The 19,010-nt window shown below is 37.6% G+C and overlaps 1 protein-coding gene across 2 annotated transcripts in view; it reads right to left on the reverse strand.

The window, feature by feature from the left end:
* LOC103761350 (protein FAM189A1) overlaps window positions 1-19,010 on the reverse strand; it is a 67,443-nt gene that overhangs the window by 26,245 nt on the left and 22,188 nt on the right. For both annotated transcript variants that reach the window (XM_008927945.2, XM_018081510.1), the window contains exons 3-4: window positions 13,197-13,328; window positions 1,328-1,435 (exon numbers count right to left, since the gene is read on the reverse strand). In XM_008927945.2, coding sequence (XP_008926193.1) covers window positions 1,328-1,435; window positions 13,197-13,328 — 240 coding nt within the window. The remainder of the gene's footprint in view (window positions 1-1,327; window positions 1,436-13,196; window positions 13,329-19,010) is intronic.

Consider the following 19,010-nt stretch of genomic DNA (forward strand, 5'->3'; position numbering starts at 1 on the left):
AAAAAATCCTTTAACATTTAAAGTACGTGTCATCAGCTGAAACGATTTTGTCAATCGTTTGATATCCAAAGTTATTAAATAAGCACCATTTACCAGTCTCTACCAACATGCACAATATGCACACACGGAGTGCTATAAGAAAAAATGCATTTAAGCACTACCTGTAGTCATTATATAGACACATGTGCTTAACTTGCTATATCCATTACTATACGAAGCGAACACCAGATCACACACCAAAGATATTCTTTAACTGAGTTTGTAACCCAGGGACTGGAATACTTGTCCAGAAAGGACAGTCTTATCTCTGTGACTCATGCACTTAAATCAATACCCATGGCACCTACTGTATTTATATTTGTTTATTTATTTATTTATTTTTAAAGCAATCACATGCCTTCATGGCAGGTCATACAACCTTTCTGTGTTGTTTAAGTGGTTTGAAGACAATTTGCTGGGCCAGTCTTCCATCCATGCAAACTTTTAAAATACTTGATGCACAAATGACTGCTATCAGGTTTGTGTGCTTGCCCTCACTTACTAAACAGGATGATTTCCTAGATTAGCCAGCAATAGAGAGAGGTTAGAAGCAGTACAGCTGGACTGCAAAATACAAAGGTTTTAAATTTTTCTTCTTTTTTTGCGTCTCAACATCACATTGAAACCTTGTAAACTACAGTACTCATTTGGGATAGGAAAGCTGTCTTTGTCCACCAAAACAAGAGAGTATCCTGGGATGTAGCTAACTGTGCAGAAGACTAATGATTCTTTTCCCTCTTGTTTTGAACACAAGTGCTATTCTGAAGCTGAATACGTTTTCCTTATGAAAATACTGTTATTGGTACAGGGTTGTGAAAAGTTCCAGCTTTGAACTTATACATCTCATTCTCTAGAATTCTCACATCGAGATAGTAATGAAAACTAATATCTCAGAGCTAAGTAATGGTACTGGATAGTGAGGAAACTGGAGATAATATACAAGTAATGAGAGAAAATTTAATGTGCATATATAACTGCACCTCATTAATAACCTCATTAACAAAAATAACATCTTCCCAATTGCAAAATCCTGATTAAAACCCTCTAATATAATCCATAAACATTTTAAACACAGTAACTATTCATACTGCATACATCTATATGCTATATTATACAGATATATGCAGATAAAAAAATACACCCATGTGCACGCATGTTCTAACAGCACAAAAAGACACACAAATAGGCTTAAGTTTACAAGCAAAGAGTAGGTGCAAATGAATAGAGACAGATAAGGACAATATGTTATGTTGGACAATATCCTGTGCTGTCACTGAAACATACTCACCATTTGCAGAAGATCAGAAGAAACCATCTGCATGCAACACATTGCTGTTGCCAAAGCACAGACAATGGTGGAGATGATATTGAGAGCGCACACACTGAACAACAGGTCCTGCAAGAGACAGGCAGCAGAATATCATCTCTCCACTCAGGGACACGAAGGACACAAAGTTTTTAGGAATGTGATAATAATCACTGTCAACTGCTATCAATTAATGTGGTCTCAAATAACTGTAGAACTCATTTAGCTTGTAATATTTTTTAAAGCAATCTGCAAAGAGAACAGTTACAGAAAAAACTATCTTCCCTCCCCTTCTTTGCTATATTTCCTCAGAAATATTGATATTCAATTTTCCAGTTCCCAGAAAGAAAGGACAAATTACTGCTTTCACAGTGGACTCCAAGCTACAGCCATCACAAGAAAGATACTATGAAGGAGACATCTGATTAAAAACAACACAGAAATGTCATTGTTTTCAGTAGTTGAAATCTACAACTTGGAGTTGTGGGTTAAAAAAAAATCAACTTTAGTATGAAATAGAGACTGTTATCCTGTGTCACATACTTCAGGCACCTGAAACATTTTTAGATTTACAGAAAAGCAGTGATTACACCTGGGCATTCTACCTTCTGCTGATGAATTGAGGGCATATGGCCCATGTTTTTTTAAAAAACCCAAGACATTTAAAATAGAACATATAGCATTTGTTTACTAAGTAGAATAAAATAAAAGAAACATCTGAATTAAAATGGAAACATTTTTTTAGCAATGGCATAATTAAAAACAAACCATTCATCTCTCTTCCAATCACTGGATTTGTATTTACTTTCCCAACAGCCAGTGAAAAGAAACACTGATTTAGCATGCTGACTACATTTCAAAGCTGCTACAATCGTTGTACAGCAATTGCATAGCTGTTGTACTTGTGGCAATTATGTGGCTCAGTTAGTATTCTGAACAGTCAGTAAAAAGCATTTGAGAAAAAGCAGCAGAGGGAACAGATGAAAAACAAAATCAAAATTGTTACAATACCATAAGCAAAAACACTCACCGTGTAAAGAACATTCCATAGGATCTAAGTTAAAAGAGTATTTCAGTCACTGCCACTGCATAAAATAACCTCCATGCTATAAAAATCAATGCACTGCTCGCTTTTTCCCAACAATACTGAAAAAAATGATAGAAAGCTGCAGATTTACTTCTACCACTGTAATTGCATGCTCCTTGAGTGACCTTCATTTGAAGATGAAAATGCCAGCCATGGGAACCAGGCAGGCAATAAATGGGCCAACAAGTTTCGGTCATTTAATAGCTTACACTGAGCCAGATCTGCTCTTGCTGATCTGGTCAGTCTTGTCTTGTTGGCCAGCCCCTCAGCCAGGGAATAATGAATCATCAGCATCAACAGCAAACACTGGAAGGGCCAATCTCTAACTCACATATAGAAGGTGATACAGAGGACTCATTCAAATACAGACCCACTTAGAGCATTCAAATGGAGGTAAAAGGCAAGGTGATCCCTAGAGACTCAGTTAGTTAACCATGGCACAAAAAGAGACCCTACACGTTCATATGTTCATACGCAGACCTACAGAAAGAACACCAAGACAGAGACAAGATCTAGGGTAGAAATAGGACTATTTCCTGGCAGTAAGAAACTTCATTCATTGCTTAATACAGTCATTTAGATCCAAAAGATTTAGATTTAGCTAATCTGAGTGCATAACTTAATACCATTTATGCCAAATAATAAAATCTACATCGAAGCTCCAAATTAGGATCTGAAGTGTCTCCAAGACCCTCATAAAACTTTACAAGCTTTGGGACAGACTCAACTGTGCCTCTAACACTCATGACAGATGTTTCTTTGATCTGTTCCTAAAGATCCTACAGCTTCATCCCACTATTCCAATGATTATCTTTACCATCCGTGTCCTCCTTATGTCCATCTCACAGCTGAAAATCATTGCTCCTTTTCTTCTCTAGCTTTTGAGAGCAGGCTATTACACAGCAGACTTTTATACCTCTAAACTCTATTATAGTTCTTTAAGTCTTTTCCACTTTTACTTCATTACCTATTAACCTCATTTCCTCCAATCCTCAAGTGAAATCACCTTCCTAGGGCTCTGATTGTTTTCATTAATTTCATTTGGTTCACCTCATCTTAGTTCACATTCTTCCTCAAATGCAGAATCCTAAACTGGGCACAACTGAAGGCCTTGCAAATGCTGACTGTAGCATAAGGATTATTTCGAGTGCCTTAAAAGCTACACTCACCCTTACACATCCTGCAGTGGTGAACGAGGTTTTCTGCAACAGCACATCAGTGATTCATCTTTTGTCCAACATAACCCCAGATCCTTTCCTACGGAAATACTACCCTCTTCATCCTGCTACTAGGTAAGAACAGAAGCAACATCATAAAAAAACAACTGTTTTTATCAGAGAAAAGCTAAAAGCAAGGCTCATTTTCAATTACACTTATCTTTCATTTATAAAAATAAGGAATAAACCTAATCCATTTCAAAAGGACAAAATGTCCCCTCATAATTACTTCCTCCCATATTGCAAAGCACAGAGTAAAACCAAGTAATGTTTTCATTTTCAGTTATTTTTCTTTACCAGTAATCCCAGAAAACCTCTCCTGACAGTGTCAGACTGCTTTAATTTTTATTCCCTGCTAACTGTCGTGAAACAAGACATAAAGTAAGACTCTGCAAGCACCCTGAGGTGCAATAGTGTCCCAGGTTGGACACTCACAATGATCACAACTCCTTTGTGGTTTGGGACTTTTCCCTCAGGTCACTGCTCCCTGTTTGCTGTTCAGCATCATTGTTTGGATGCAGGGCAGGGATCACTGTCCACAGGAACAGCCTCTCTCCACACACTCCCTTTTCACACGAAGCATACAAGTTATTGTTCCCAATGCAACCTTTTGGAAGATGAAGATACAACTAGGATGTTTCAAATGCATTGATGCAGAATTTTATGTATCTCAAAGATTCATAGAGAGCAGACATCTATCAGCCAAAATTGTAACAACTGAGCAATGACAGTGGTATCCTTACCATCACTAGATATTTCTTAAAGCAATAGTACTTCTTTATTTGTTTTGGTTTCTTTTCCTAACATCTGTTTCAACTCAAACAAGAATCAACACACAACCAATCCCTTCTCCTCTGTTCCCCACTCCCCCCCACACCCTGCAAACATTATTCAGCCTCAGGCATTTTACCATTTTCAAGGAATTTACTTCCTGTGCCCTGGAGAAAAAATAATTAGGTAATTCATGACACCCATTTATTCAACTATAGATAAAAAATTAGCAGGAACAGGCTTTTAAGATCTAAAGCCCTCCATGGCCAAACACTACCAGAGGGGCAGTGGAGGTGCTTCCACGGATTGCAGCTGAAACACAGTGACAAATGGACACCATGTCCTCTAGGAAATCTCTCTGAAAAAGCAGTAACCACAACAGGGACAATCTTAATTCTCCACAGCACCCGGCCACAGACAGCTACATTTATAGGTGTCTAAAGGAGCAGGAAATCTATACTAAACACAAAATCAAGGAGATTTAGTGACAGATTTTTGATTGACATCTGCAACAACACTAATCAGAAAATACAACACATGAATCTGTAATGGTATGAAATATGATTATTTGCTCCTGAGAACTGGCTGAACCAATCTTCTCTTACATGGAATTTTCTGGGTACTTTTGCATTTTTAAAACAAAAATCTGATTCTTCAGCATGTTTATATGATAATTAATGCTCTGATAGGTATAAGGTACTAGGTAGAATTATTCTTCTACAGGTTACGTATACAATCTTCTTGATACACCTCAACTCTAACTGCAGAGGACACAAATCCCCTCCAGAGTGGAAGCAGCTGTCGGAATTGCCTGGAAGCATGCCTAGATCCATCCAGACACATACCCACTGGAGGCAGACAGCACTGGGAGCTGTTTCTCTGTGGCCAGTTATTTTCCCAAGTAGCTCTCTCAGTAAACCTCAAAAGCTGAATTAAAATTTAATACTGATATGTGAAAAATCAAGATTTCATGGTTGCAGTATTCCTTTCCTATCACAGTTAAACAGTTACTAAATTAACTGTGTCATTATGTTTTCCCTCCATAGTAACAGACACCTTTGACTTATGCTGTGGTTCCAGAGGATACTTGTGATTCTCAAATCTTCTTCACACTATCATTCATTCATATGTCCACCCATAACTTCAGGAGAGAACATCTAGTTTTTCTTTTTCTTTTCCTGATTTAAGCTGTTTTCAGTATTATTTTTTGGACACTATTTCTTTGCTACTGCATCTTAAAGTTCTTCCTTATTAGCAGAATTAAAATAATATATAAATATATAAAAAAATCTGTGTTCTCTAAATGTGCAGCCCAAAAGCCTACAGAATACAATATAATAGGAGCTGTAATACAAAACCCGAGTATATTTGAAAATCTCAATGTTTAATTGAAATACTTTTTTTACTATTTCATATTAAAAAAATGTAATTTTAGGATATAATTAGGTAAGAACATCATATGAAAAAAACCATATTGTAATATAGTTAAAAAGCAGTTTCTCCTTAACACTGATTTTCTTTGTTTTCCATCAAACTGGTGGCTAATAAGGCAGTCAGATGGTATTAAACTGGAATAAGTTAAAAAATTGCTGATTGATTTGTCACTTTGACAACTCAACTGCAGAAACAATCATTTAACAAAGCAATTTAAAACAGCTGTTAGCACCTGATAGAAGCAAAGAAAATCTCTGGAATGAGATAGAATCTAAAATGAAAAATTACAATGGCATGAGTCCTCCATTCATGATGGGAGCAGTGGCAGAGCTGGGTCCTTTATAACCAAAGAACACCCACTGCAAGCGTGTTCACCCCTCTGAAATTTTGCCCTTCAAGACCTAATTTGAACTTCCTGTCACAAAAAATATAAAGCAAAACTGGAATACGATCAATTGGCTCTAATGGTGGGCCATACCCACAGAGTTCCTTCATCTTAGAAAACAAACTTAGAGCTGAATTCTCTCTAAAATCAGGTGCCTTTCAGAAGCATCAAGTAAGCCAAACTAAAACAGGAATCTCTGGACATATTCACAACTCAAATGAAGATATTGGTAAATATTTAATCACTCCCTTGCTTCTTCATATCATAGCAATGAACTGTACTGTCAATTAAGTTACAGGCATGAACATCAAACCAGGGAATCTGACATTCAACACTGACCCTACCACACAGATGAACCACTATTACCACAAAATATTCACTCTGTCAAGTATTATACAGAAAATTAACCAGCTGTGCTGCTTACAGAGAATTCACAAACTGTTTTTAAACCTATTTTGCTCTAGAAGGAGATAAAGTACATATAACTGCCTTTTGTCCCCACTTACTCCTCTGTCTCCACATTTACTTACAACATTTAAATTACTTATTATGTTTTCTGAAATGTGTTCCTTAGGTTCATATTACCAAAAAAAAAAAAAGTTACATAACACAAATCCATTACTTATGAGCTCCAGTCTGTGCAACAGTATTGAACTGGCAACTCCCTTTACAACACACTCATATTTTGCTGGCTCAATAGATTATTTTCCTGTGGAAATAAAAGGTTTGTAATCTTTAAGGTTCTTAAGTTCTTTGCACTTTTGAGACCTCAGTCAATATACAATAAAAGGAGCAAAATAAGCTCACTGATGTGTAAAAGGAACACTGTGTAATCAGTAGCCCTGAACACATGGATCTAAACATCCACACCAATCAATGGCTAAAACCAGCTTCACTTCTGCAATTCTGTGAGATGATTTCTTTTCTCCTTGATTGACTTCAATTATGGTGCTTCGTTTCCCATACTACTGTATCCTGAGAAGACATAATGAGCAGTAAAGCTTTTTCATCCATGAAATTAGTGTCACTGTACCTCTTTTATTCATGAATTCAAGGACAACAATCCTTTAACTCAAATTATAACTTCAGTTGTTCTCATTGGATACGTCTGAAAAACACCAGAAAAAATAGCTGCTCTACTACGGAGAAGACTCAAGAATCAATTCTGAACCATACAGGTCTCAAACGCACATTGAACTGTAAATGGAGACATGGAGAACACTTCAAAAAATAGATTTCAGGTACGGAAGTATAATATAATTCCTTATTTCACCTGCATCTAAAATATTTACTATATTTTTAAGGGAGCAGTGCATAGCTGCTACTTAAGAAAAGTAAACTCAAAAAGGTTTGCTCTGCCTGCATGAGAGTTTGCATGTCTTTGAACTCAGGTGTCTGCAATAAATTTAGTATTGGAGACGCGAGAGTTGGAGACTCCTGAAAGACTAAGGTTCCACAAAATAACAAGAATGTAATAAACAGATTTCAGTCATTCACAGAGGCAGCTTTTCAGCCACGGAATAGGTTTACATCCATGTACACTTGTTGCCCAAGCAAGGAACAAAACTTTGGAGGAAGGAAAAGTAGTGCAACTCTTCAGACTGCAAAGCCCACTGTGAAGCTCTCTATTTCTGATGGTATCTAGTGTGGGAAATACACTTGAGTGTAGGGAGTATTTTCAGTTACCTGTAAAGTAACGGGAAACAAATCCAGCATTTAAAAATCTGACAGGAAATTACTCATTCTACACTGAGCTTTATCCAAGGTTAAGTAGATTATGAAGTCTTTCAGGTAAGTCATTCACCAAAATTAAAATATTACATTTGGTCATACAGCAAATCTGAGGAAAGCCTGTTCTCATAACTCCAAGGAACATGTTAGGAGTCATCCTTCTCTGCTGTGCAAGTGAAAGTATGTTCCGAATGGAAAAAAAATTATATATATGAGTAGGATTGGTTATCAACAAACTCAGTAACAATTAACTTGGATTCAAAGGAGAAGAAAGGGAAGATTCACACAGAAGACTTCAAGAACTGTGAGGTACATAAATCTCTAATAATGATGCCTAGCTTACAAATAGAATCAGTAACCTGGAAAAGGCATTTAATATTTATATTGTACTTGAATTTCAGCAGCTCCAAGCCAAATACTTATGCTGAACAGAGAGGAGTGAATCAGCTTTTCTCTTTGCTTCTGTAGTCACAAAACCATTCTAAAGATGCACTTTAAGTAAAAGAGAAAGCAATTCTTTAAATAGCAAATGTCTGCAGGTATTCTGGACTGAGTAAGCTGTTAAAAGTAATTGAAAAGACTCAGTTGGATCATTACTAAACCAAAGCAGCATACCATTCTCTTCTTACATGCAAGTATTAGACAGCAATAGTACATTACAAAATAATTGAAACTTCCAAATACCTAACTTCACCCTCTCAAAATATTGCACGTATGTCTTTAACAAGTTCAGAATACTCTGAGTTTAGAAAGAAGAAATAATTGTCACAGATTGTGGTGAGGGGAAAAACAGTTTTCTCCCTAAAGTTATAAAATGGTAAACCCCCAGGGGGTGGTTACCCTTGGGGGTTGAACCAATGAGTGCTTCTGCAAAATATAAACATATCGCCAGACCGCAAAAGAAGGGTAATTGTAGTTGTTGTTGGAGAGGTGGCCATGTTCTGAGGCCACGAGAAGGGGCCCCCAGCCCCACTGGGGGCTGAGTGCCCCCAGACCCGGCTGGGGGGCTACAGGGACTTGGAACAGTGTTAGACTGGACTAAGCATCTGTAGCTGAGAAGCTGGAAGTTTTTCTCCTCCACCGGAGCAGCGGCAGAGGCAGCAGCATACAGAAGACAGTGGCAGAGAGCCAAGAGATAAAGAGAGAAGCAGCAGAGACAGTATGCAGCCAAGGAAGACACAGAGTTGTCTGAGAGAGAGAGCCAGCAGCAGAGAGAGAACTAAACTCTACAGAGAGAGAGAGAGAGTTTGGGTAAGAACTGAAACAAACTCCCCAAACCCCTCTGAGACCTCCTAGAGAGGAGGATGATGATGGACTCCTACTTGAGAAGAGTCTTAGAGTGCTACAGCACCGAAAAGAAAGGAGCAGAGAAGCTCAAGGCATCCCGGAGCTGGACCGGGAAGGCCAAAGGAATGCAGAGGAGGGTTTTGCCCCCCCGCTGCCTTGAGACAGAGCACAGAAGCTCTGTAAGGGAATTTGAATCCCCTGAGGATAAGGACCGTCACGAAGGCTCCTGTACTTCATTGATATGACGTGGTGAAGCAACTTTTGTCCTGGTAAACGCAGCCCACGGAAGAGAAGACCCTCGCTTGGAGTCAAAGGGCCGAGAGGAGCTTAGATACCCCCCTCGTGTGTACTGGCAGAGATCCAGCTACAGCTGCTGCATGAAAGAAGAGAGCCTGCTGCCCTAGAGACACTTCCAAGTGGAAAGGATCTCTTCCTTCTTCCCTCCTCGACTTTTATTTGGAGAGAGAAGAGATTTGATCCATTGTAAATACTGTTTTATCATGGTAGAGATAGTTGAGATTTTGTGTGTAATGTGTTATAATATTCATTTGTACAGAGTACAGTCATTGTAATATAATCCTTTCTCCCCATTTTGAGTCTCATGTGTTGTCTGGAAAACCCATCTCACACTGGGCTGAGATGTAGGAGGGGGGCTTGGACTCGAGAATTAGATTTTGGGGCTCTCAAACCATGACACAGATGAAAGCTGTCAGAAAAATTCAGTCTTCACACTTCAATTAACTTTACAATAAAAACTCAATTCCTTAAAATTTCATCCATAAACCAAGACATTTACTGTGGAAAAACAGATTACGTTGATGTTAATGAAAGCCATCCCATCTGAGCCATCACTTCATTTCTGTATATCTGACTCTTAATAAACCTTCTTAACTAATTTTGTAAATATGTAGGACTTGCTTTTGCTTTCATTTGGCTTGAAATAAATCAAGTAACTTCCTAACACAGGACAGAACTGTTCTAGAAGTCTGATTATTGTAAAAAATCCAGATACTGAGACATCGACATTCTTCAGCAGCACAGATCGTTGACCCTGAGTATCCAGAGGAAAGCAAGGAATCTTATTTTCTGGGGCAGTTTAGGACTACTTAATTGCAGGAAACTGTGTAGCAAACGCACCTTCTAGTGAAAACCAGTAACCAGAAAGTCTCTCCATCACAAACCAGGGCAGATGGGTCACACTTGGGTGCCTGCAGAGCTGGGGAGTTCAGCACATCATGTAACTGTGCTATTGGAACTGGAGGTGTGCAGACCAGACTACAAGTATGATACCTTCTAAATAAAACCCCAACCCCACCAATTCACCATCCTTGAAATGGGTTGAGTCCCCAACCTTTACAACAGTGAAATGGCAGTGTTTTTGTCCGTTTTACTGTAACATACAATTTTGTGCTGAAATTCCACTACTCAAACAATCACAGAAATTAGCACTCATCTTATAGATCAGTCAGCACTTGCAATCAGTACTCATATCTATGTATATATGTATACTCATACGTATATAGTTGTGACTATAGATATTGGTTTCAGTAACTTATTCAGGGTTTGAAAGGAAGAAGGATTGATTTACAAAGGAGCGTGAAGAGATGGTTCAGAACAGAAACAACAAAAAATAAAAAAAATTTAGAGATTTTTCAAAGCAACTATAAAAGCCCCTACTCAATATCATGCAAGGCATGATCCCAGCACAATTTAACATACACAAGATCAGTAGCCACTGTTGTTTTTCCTTGTCCTGTTTGGCTGCCTGGGAACAAGATCAGACAGGTGATACATGCACAATTGTTCTGTTCACAATGCAGCTCCACAGCTGCTCCCACTAAAAAACAGAGATGGCTTAACGGAAATGTGAGCTTTTTACCTCACTCTTAATAAAGAGAAGGAACATGAAACCTACATAATGTTATACAGAAAGGGGTATAATCTTAACTCTGGTTCTCTAGATTTTCTCTCCCTCTGGCTCCCCAAACAATGAACACAATTGAGCTTTTGGTACTAAACATCTGTTCCCCTAAAATCACATTGCAGTTGTTAATTGCAATTAAAGAGGGTGAGCTGTATCACTCTCAGCTGTTTACCTTATGAGCTGTAACTTTCTTTCGTATGGGCTTAGTAGAATGCTGTACTTAAATTTACAGACAGCTATAGAGAGCTCACTAAGACAAACAGAAAGCAAATCTAGAATTAAAACTGAAAAAGATGCAAGAAACTTTCTGAAAAAGTTATTTCCTAACTACTCTTAGATGAAAACTTCTAAACGTAATTAAAACTGAACTCAGGTGATGTTCATGGGAACTCCTGTGTTTAAATCCATTCTCTTCTAGCATAAGCAGACATGGCAACTCCCTTTATAAATGACTGAGTTACACTGTAAAAGATGTTACATTTTCTGTTTGTATTCTAATAGCTGTATTGGTTAGAAACCTTACCCTGATTTTCAGCATATGTCACTTCTACTCACTTCATATGTTGACAATGTCCTCAAAGGTAAATGGTTGTTTTCTCTCTCATTAAAGTTTAAGTTACTAACATATTTACAGGAAGCAACCATATGCTCCCTCAATCTTTATTTTTATGGAATTAGCCAGTCAGCTTTTCCTGCATGACAGGTTCATATTTCTGCATCTGTCATATTTTGAGGAATGTCCTTCTGAGAAGTTACCTTCTCGTAACACATTTCACTGAGACTGCACGACAGAACACAGCCCTGAATTTAGCATCCTGAGCAGCACTTTATTATTATGTTTTGACCAGCTGTGTCAAGTTATGCTTCTTTTCCACTTAGTAAATTCCTGCTACCCAGTAGGTTCTTGCTCTGTCTCCTTTATCATCCTCATCAAAACCTGAAGCTGAGTTCTTCCTTAATTTTGGGGCCATAAAAAAAACACTTTAACTTCTACCTGATTCTATTACTCGGTGGTAGCTTTTTTCTTTTTCTTAACAAAGCTAAAGAACATTTAGGTATTTACTGCATACCTCTTAAAAGATTTCTACCTATTCTGAAATTTAAACTGTATCTTCAAATATCAATATAACTTAGCTTTTTCAGGCCCCACCCTATAAACTACCTCCCTAAGATCCTTCTCATATTGATTTTCTCTACTTTACTCCAGTATTTTCTGTTAATTTTATTAAAATACATACTTTGAATTGAGAGTCCCAGATGTAGAATAGTTCTGTTCATCACTAAATTAAACCTAGAATGAATCAATATCTGCCTCTTAGGCTGGGGTTCCTTTTTCTGACCAGTTCTTTCACTGAATTCTTACTAATTTTCAAAACAACACCACGTTTGGTGTCAACAAAGCAAAACAATGATGTGGGCAGTTACATTGAACTTTAATGCACACATACAGTATTCTTAATATTTGCTCTCAATTTTTTATCTGGGTAGGTGTAACACAAAATGCAAGATTTAAACTTCTTATAATATTGCAAAGCAGTCTATAAGCATGTTTCCAGCATTATCCAGAAAGAACACTTACTATCCTCTCCCAAAGTAATGTCCTTTTGTAATCTACTTCTGAGTTAGCAGTACAGCATGAAATAGCTCATCATTCTGCAGTGATTTGTTTCTTTAGTCTACCACAACATGAATAAACACCACCACCTCTGATCCTACCTTCCTTGAACAGCAACATGACAGATCCCTGTTCTTGCCCCTTCCAGCATCAGTCCTAACCCATTCTAACTTCTGTTTCTTAAATAATCTCTAACAAGAGAGTTACCCACACAAATGCAGATATTGTGTGTAAAATGGTTCATGCATAGAAGCACTACATTCTGCTGGATAAAGGTACTTTTTTTGCATGTAAAAGTGGATGAACACAGAGAACACCAACTGCTACTTCTTCCATCAGACACTTCTGCCTTGCTGAGTTAAAACTGCAATACACTGTTATCCTCTCCTTTGGGCCTCACCTTTAGGGTCAGCCTTACTGTGTTACACTCCTGCAGAGGGTTCAGCTTCAGGGTTTCTCCCAAGTTACTGCAGCCTGATGTCTGGTGCTGCATTTCACAGCAAACACAGACACCGTCACTGTCGAATTTAATCTGTGGAGAAAAAAAAAAGGTCAGAAAAAGTATAAATCAAGGGAAACACACATCCCAAATCATGTATTTGCAGTTACAGTGACAGTGATGACTAATAAATGCAAAATAAAAATATCTATGCAGAAATCTTGGAGCAGAATATTTTCCGTTAGTTAATATAAGGTATAAAACAAGGTAAAATACAGAAAGAGGACACAATAGCAAAGAGTGCTACCTTGCATGACTCATTTTGAAAAAAATTTGCTTTCCAATGGCAGTTGAAACCAGAGTAACTGAACTGAATAAACACAGAATCATACCCAATGGGGAAAACCAAAAAATAACAGAAAGAGGTCAGAAAACATATGAAGGAGTCACCAATCAGTTCTTTATTTCTCAAAGTAAAGAAGTACAGTGGCTGGGTGGTAGGAGATCTGAATCACTCTTTTACATTAAAAAAAATTAAGATTTACAGATACAAAGCCACAAAAAAATTTTATAATGCAAATACGTGTTTACTATTTTAAATTCAAATTCTCCCTAAGATGTTGCCAGTTTCCTGAACAAAGACGGGTAGCAGCATTCCTTGTAGAATTACCTTGCATAGCCAGATACCTACAATCATTTCAACAGAGTATTTACTTACTGCTTAAGCAGAGCAGTAAGTACTTACTGCTTAAGACCTCAATAAATGTTTAAATTGTTCCTATGATCTTAAAAGTTACGTATTTAATTATATGTAGTTTTAATGCCACCCCTATCAGGCTTATCTAATACTCTCTCCTTACATGCTGGTCACCAGGACACATGGAAGAGCAAAAATAAGAGTCAATTGAAAACCACAATAAACTTTTGCAGATGAGGTGCAAATGTTTGCCGTGTACTGGGAGGAAGCATGCTCACAGCAGGATGCTGTCTCAGGGGACTTCAATGCCTGAGACTCCAGATTGCCCTCTACCCAGTACAATTTGTAAAAGGCTTTTAAAAAACCTAGGTATGTAAATGACACCATTTCCCATATTCTCAAAGGCAGCACTGGAAATCATTGTCTATGGCAGCTCACAGAAACTGGTCATACTCTATGCCATAGACACTGCAAAAGAAATAAAGAAAAAATACACTGTGCACCTCTATGATAGCTGTGGGGTTTATTTCTAATTAACATACAATTTAATTCACAAAGCTGTTTTAACAATTTCAGACTGGGGTTTTATCTTCAACTCCTGTAATCTTTAATACTTTCTTTTAAAAAGTGAGACATCTGGAGAAAACCCAAGTACATGGTTTACGATCACATGACCTCAGCTCCTCAAGTCAAACCAGTAAATGTCAGTGGGGAGGTCTTGCTCCCAAACCTCTCCTGAAATGGTTCTGCTGTCAGATAAATGCTACTGATGAAGTTTGACACTGAAGCCTGTATTGATTTGCTCTGGCAAGCTTCAGCTGCAAAAAAGTTTTTATAATGAGGAATATGGGCAAAGCTTTCTATTGCAAGATCATCTATTCTGATTCATGCTGTCCCTGCTCAATGAAGGACAGTCACTGACTCATGGTGGTATGTACTTGACACTTCTAATATGAAATACAGATCTTAGGTCTACTTTTATCACACGTAATGAACACGTGTCACAGAAATAAGGCTAAAAAGGCTCAGTCAAGATTCCCCATTTATGAGACATTCTCAATTCATTCAGAAAGCTGTGCCATAACTTTGTACTGCCCAGTAACTCTCCTTTTAATTTAATTCTTAAAATTACTTAAAAGCTAATTGTTTAAGTGAAAGTTCCTGCAAAACACAGGGACAATCTTAAGAATCACAGCATATTCAAAACCACTTAAGATTCACAACCAGACTGGAAGCATACTATTTTTGGAGGTTTTAACTTGCCCTATCACACACTTTTTCCTTCCAATGTTCCTGAAGTGACATCTTTGTGAGTTGTGTTTTTGTAACAGGGAGCAGGACAAGAGGTTGAACGTGTCATTGCATATGTGACCTCAACAACACAGCCCCTGAGAGCACTTCTGAGCCCCCATGCTCCACGATGCTCATCCCTGCTCCATGATGCTCATCCCTGCCCCACTGCTGTCTCACACTTGCACAGGCAAGATCAAGAGTTCATACAGCTATTCTGTGCCCTAAACAGGGTCAAAATTAATACGGGGTTTGTTTTTTTTTTTTTTCTTCTAGGGAGGAGGGGGAAGAAGTAATTTATTTTTAGTCCAGATCAGACCTCAAATGCCATTCACTATGTGGCTTCATAAACAGAGACAGCAGCACTAACAGTAAAGCTGCATTGGAACAAGGGAGGAGTTGGGAATACTTGTTCCAGCTGCTGGGCTGGTGTTTGCCAACCTCAGACACAATTACATCAGCAGTGCCTCCAAAGCTGTCTGTGTTTAAATCTCTATTTGGTTGGCAGGGCTCAAGAATAAAGCATGATTCACTTCATCCCCTGCCCAAACCCCTATCATCCTGCATATATTTGAGTTCCACACTGTGAGTCTTACTCATGCTAGTGAGCACAGTCAGTAATCATAGTAGAGTTTGGGTACTTTCATATTTATGACAGTTGCAAAGTACACTCTCATCCAACCCACGGTTAAGATTTCAAACATCAGCCTGAGCTACCTATATGCATAAACTGTCTTTTAAGTTTATTCTGTCTTGCCAAAAAACAGTACTGTTACTTCTAAAGTGATAAAACTCATTACAATCTGACTTCTATGTAGCAGAGGATCAAAAAAACGAAAGGACGCTCTAGATTCATTACAAATACCTACACACACATTCATCAAATTCTGTCAAGGCATTAGAGGTGCCTTACAAAGAAGAAATGACTCTGAGTGTGCATACACTTCACCAAAAGGTTAAGGTAGGGAGCAATTAACAGTGTTATGTCACATTCTACCATTTCCCTATTACAAATGCAAATCAAGTCTTCCAGTAAAGGTAGTAATAGATTTTACTTTTTCTCAGTTTAGGGTTTTTTATAGGGAACATAAAAGGAAGGAAAATTTCAAAATAAAATATAAAAATTCCAAAGTTGATAACAAGGCAGTGAAGTACAAGAAAGCCTCACTGGTGTGCTTATGGGAAGGAACTTCAGTGAATTAGAGTAACTTATGCAAAGAGAAAGAATTGGAAAATCCAGTAAGGAATAAAGTTGCATGGTAGGGAAATATCAAGATTAAAAACTGACATACAAATAAGAACAAAAAAAAGTATATATTTTTTCCTGGAATTCTAAAACTTGGTTTTCAATATGCACAGACCTGAATGCAGGTACAACACAAAACGGAACACAAAGAAATCTCTGCACCTGGGCAGTGCCATTCACCTCTACGCGAACTTGCCCTTGGTCTGCTTTTCCTTGCTTTGTCTATTCCAGCTACAGATAATTGAGGGAAAAAAGAGTCTTCCTTTATATGTTACTATAACCACTGGCCAATTTCAGCTGTACAAACAAAAAAAAATTTATAAGCAAACTTTTTATACAGAGCTTAACTCTATCACTACTTTTCTGAGTAATAACCAGCTGTATATTTGATTAAAACTACAGCATTTATTTTTAAACAAATAAGTGACTTACAAGATGAAGAAATAAAACATATTCTATCTTGTGCAGTAATAGAATATAAATTAAAATATATTAATTGCTCTAGCCATATATGTTAAGCACAAATTTTAGAGATCAATTACTTGAAAAAGAAATTCCCACACAGGAATGTTTCTGATACACACAGTAATGAACAGTTTGAGTGTATAACTGCTCTGTACACATCCTACTATCAGGGACTTAAATCAGTATCTTGAGGTTATGGCTGCAGGATATGCAGCTAATCACGGGGAAAAAATTCCAATTAATTTCTCTTAACAAGCCATTAAAGCTACTGGCATTTTTTTGTTCCTCAGTGTTGTATGTTGCTAAGCTGCAGGATAAAGAGCACAAACACTGACTTCACAAATTACACATTCAAAATGCTAACATATGGTGAACACATTTCTCATATTCACACAAAAATATACATTATGGAATGTACAATAAATCCCCAGTGTTTAAAGCAAAATAAGACCATTGTGCCCTGTTCTTTTTCTTCAAATAACTACTCTATGTGTGAAATGCTGCTGAATTTAAACTCCACAATACAGTAGGTACTATTATAATTTTTAAAGCCACACATCAACATGAATGAGTTTGACAGAAATACCACAACTAAAACAGAATTTACTTTGAGTTTGACTGTTTCACTATACTGTGCTTGGAAATTTACTGTTGCAGTTATATGGGATGTTGACTACATCTCAAAGCACATGTCTGCAAAAGCTGAGTTTTCACTCCTAGAGCTGCACCACCGTACAGTACATTTGTATCCTAGAAGGCAACCAGAGGATTTAGATTTGATAATGTACAACCAGTCACACAGTGAGGGAATGCACAGACCTACAACACTAAAGTGAGCCAGCTAAGGCATTAAAATTAAATATACACTTAGAACAAGTTGTTAAGAAACTGGGATTTTTAAAGTGATAAAAGGTAATAAAGCAATGAGATATGTTCGCCATAACATATCACCAGCTTCTGAGTCACACCCTGCACCTGCTCATAAAGCAGTGCTGCTCACTGCAGAGCATCCCTCTCAGCAGGTGGGCTATGAGAACAGAACTCTAGAATTTCATATATATGAGCATTTCAACATGGCAATATTTACATGCAAGTCCCCAAAGTGACTGAAATGTGATTTTGAGAAAGGAAAACCTAAAAATAAGGAAAACCTAAAAATAAGGAAAACCTAAAAATAAGGTCTGGGCAGAAGAAACTGTATTTTTTTTGATACAGTTATGATAAACAGCCACAATGAAATTAAATTGCCCTTACATAGTATAACACACTGTGGCAAAGCCAGTTAGTATCTCAGCATGCTCTGAAAATTGAAACTACAGTTTGAACCCTTGTTTTATCTTCTTTAGCCAGATCAATGTTTCAGTAGTCCAGAGGAAAATCTGCACATTCCATCTGCAGTAGGAAGGGAAAGGCCAGGGAAATACAAATGAAATGTAACTGTTTCCTTTTAATTTATGAGCCAAGTACACCGGTTTTGAGCTATTGAGCAAGGAAGAAGTAAATACATGTTTCCAAAATCCCAGTGTTCCTTCCTGTTTCTCTTTAGGGTTTTGATACAATCCTACATGAGAGATGTGGCAAGAAGCACTGCTTAAGAACGTGGAAAACCAACCAGCAGAGCATGATGTCTAGACACAAGACTAAGCTATTCATCACAGTGACACTCCAGGTCAAAATACCGCGTTTGAAAATTATAGCATGTAGGTCCCAAAATACAGTTACATAGTTGCATTACATAGTCAGGAAAGCATTCATTTTGAGAGGTTATTTATTCCTTCTTCCACACAGATACAAGGCTTTTTTGGTAAGTCTTCATGGGAAGTTCTGATACAAATGTAGCCCCTCAAAGTACTTCTAAATAGTCCTAATATCAAAGCAAGGATCTCAATACAAATTTGTAAAACTCACTTCAAAGGTTTTCCACAAAAAAATACCTATGACAACTCTTTTTTAATGAAAAAAAAAAGAGACCAAAAAACCCCCAACAAACCCCTCAAAATAAAAACTATTTTTCCATCACTCTGCAATGTGCAGCACACATCTTACAGCAGAGCTCCAGGTTCCACCAGTTGATTTC

The sequence above is a fragment of the Manacus vitellinus genome, unplaced genomic scaffold (genome assembly GCF_001715985.3).
Source record: "Manacus vitellinus isolate BGI_N305 unplaced genomic scaffold, ASM171598v3 scaffold_53_pilon, whole genome shotgun sequence".
In the NCBI taxonomy this organism is placed as follows: domain Eukaryota; kingdom Metazoa; phylum Chordata; class Aves; order Passeriformes; family Pipridae; genus Manacus; species Manacus vitellinus.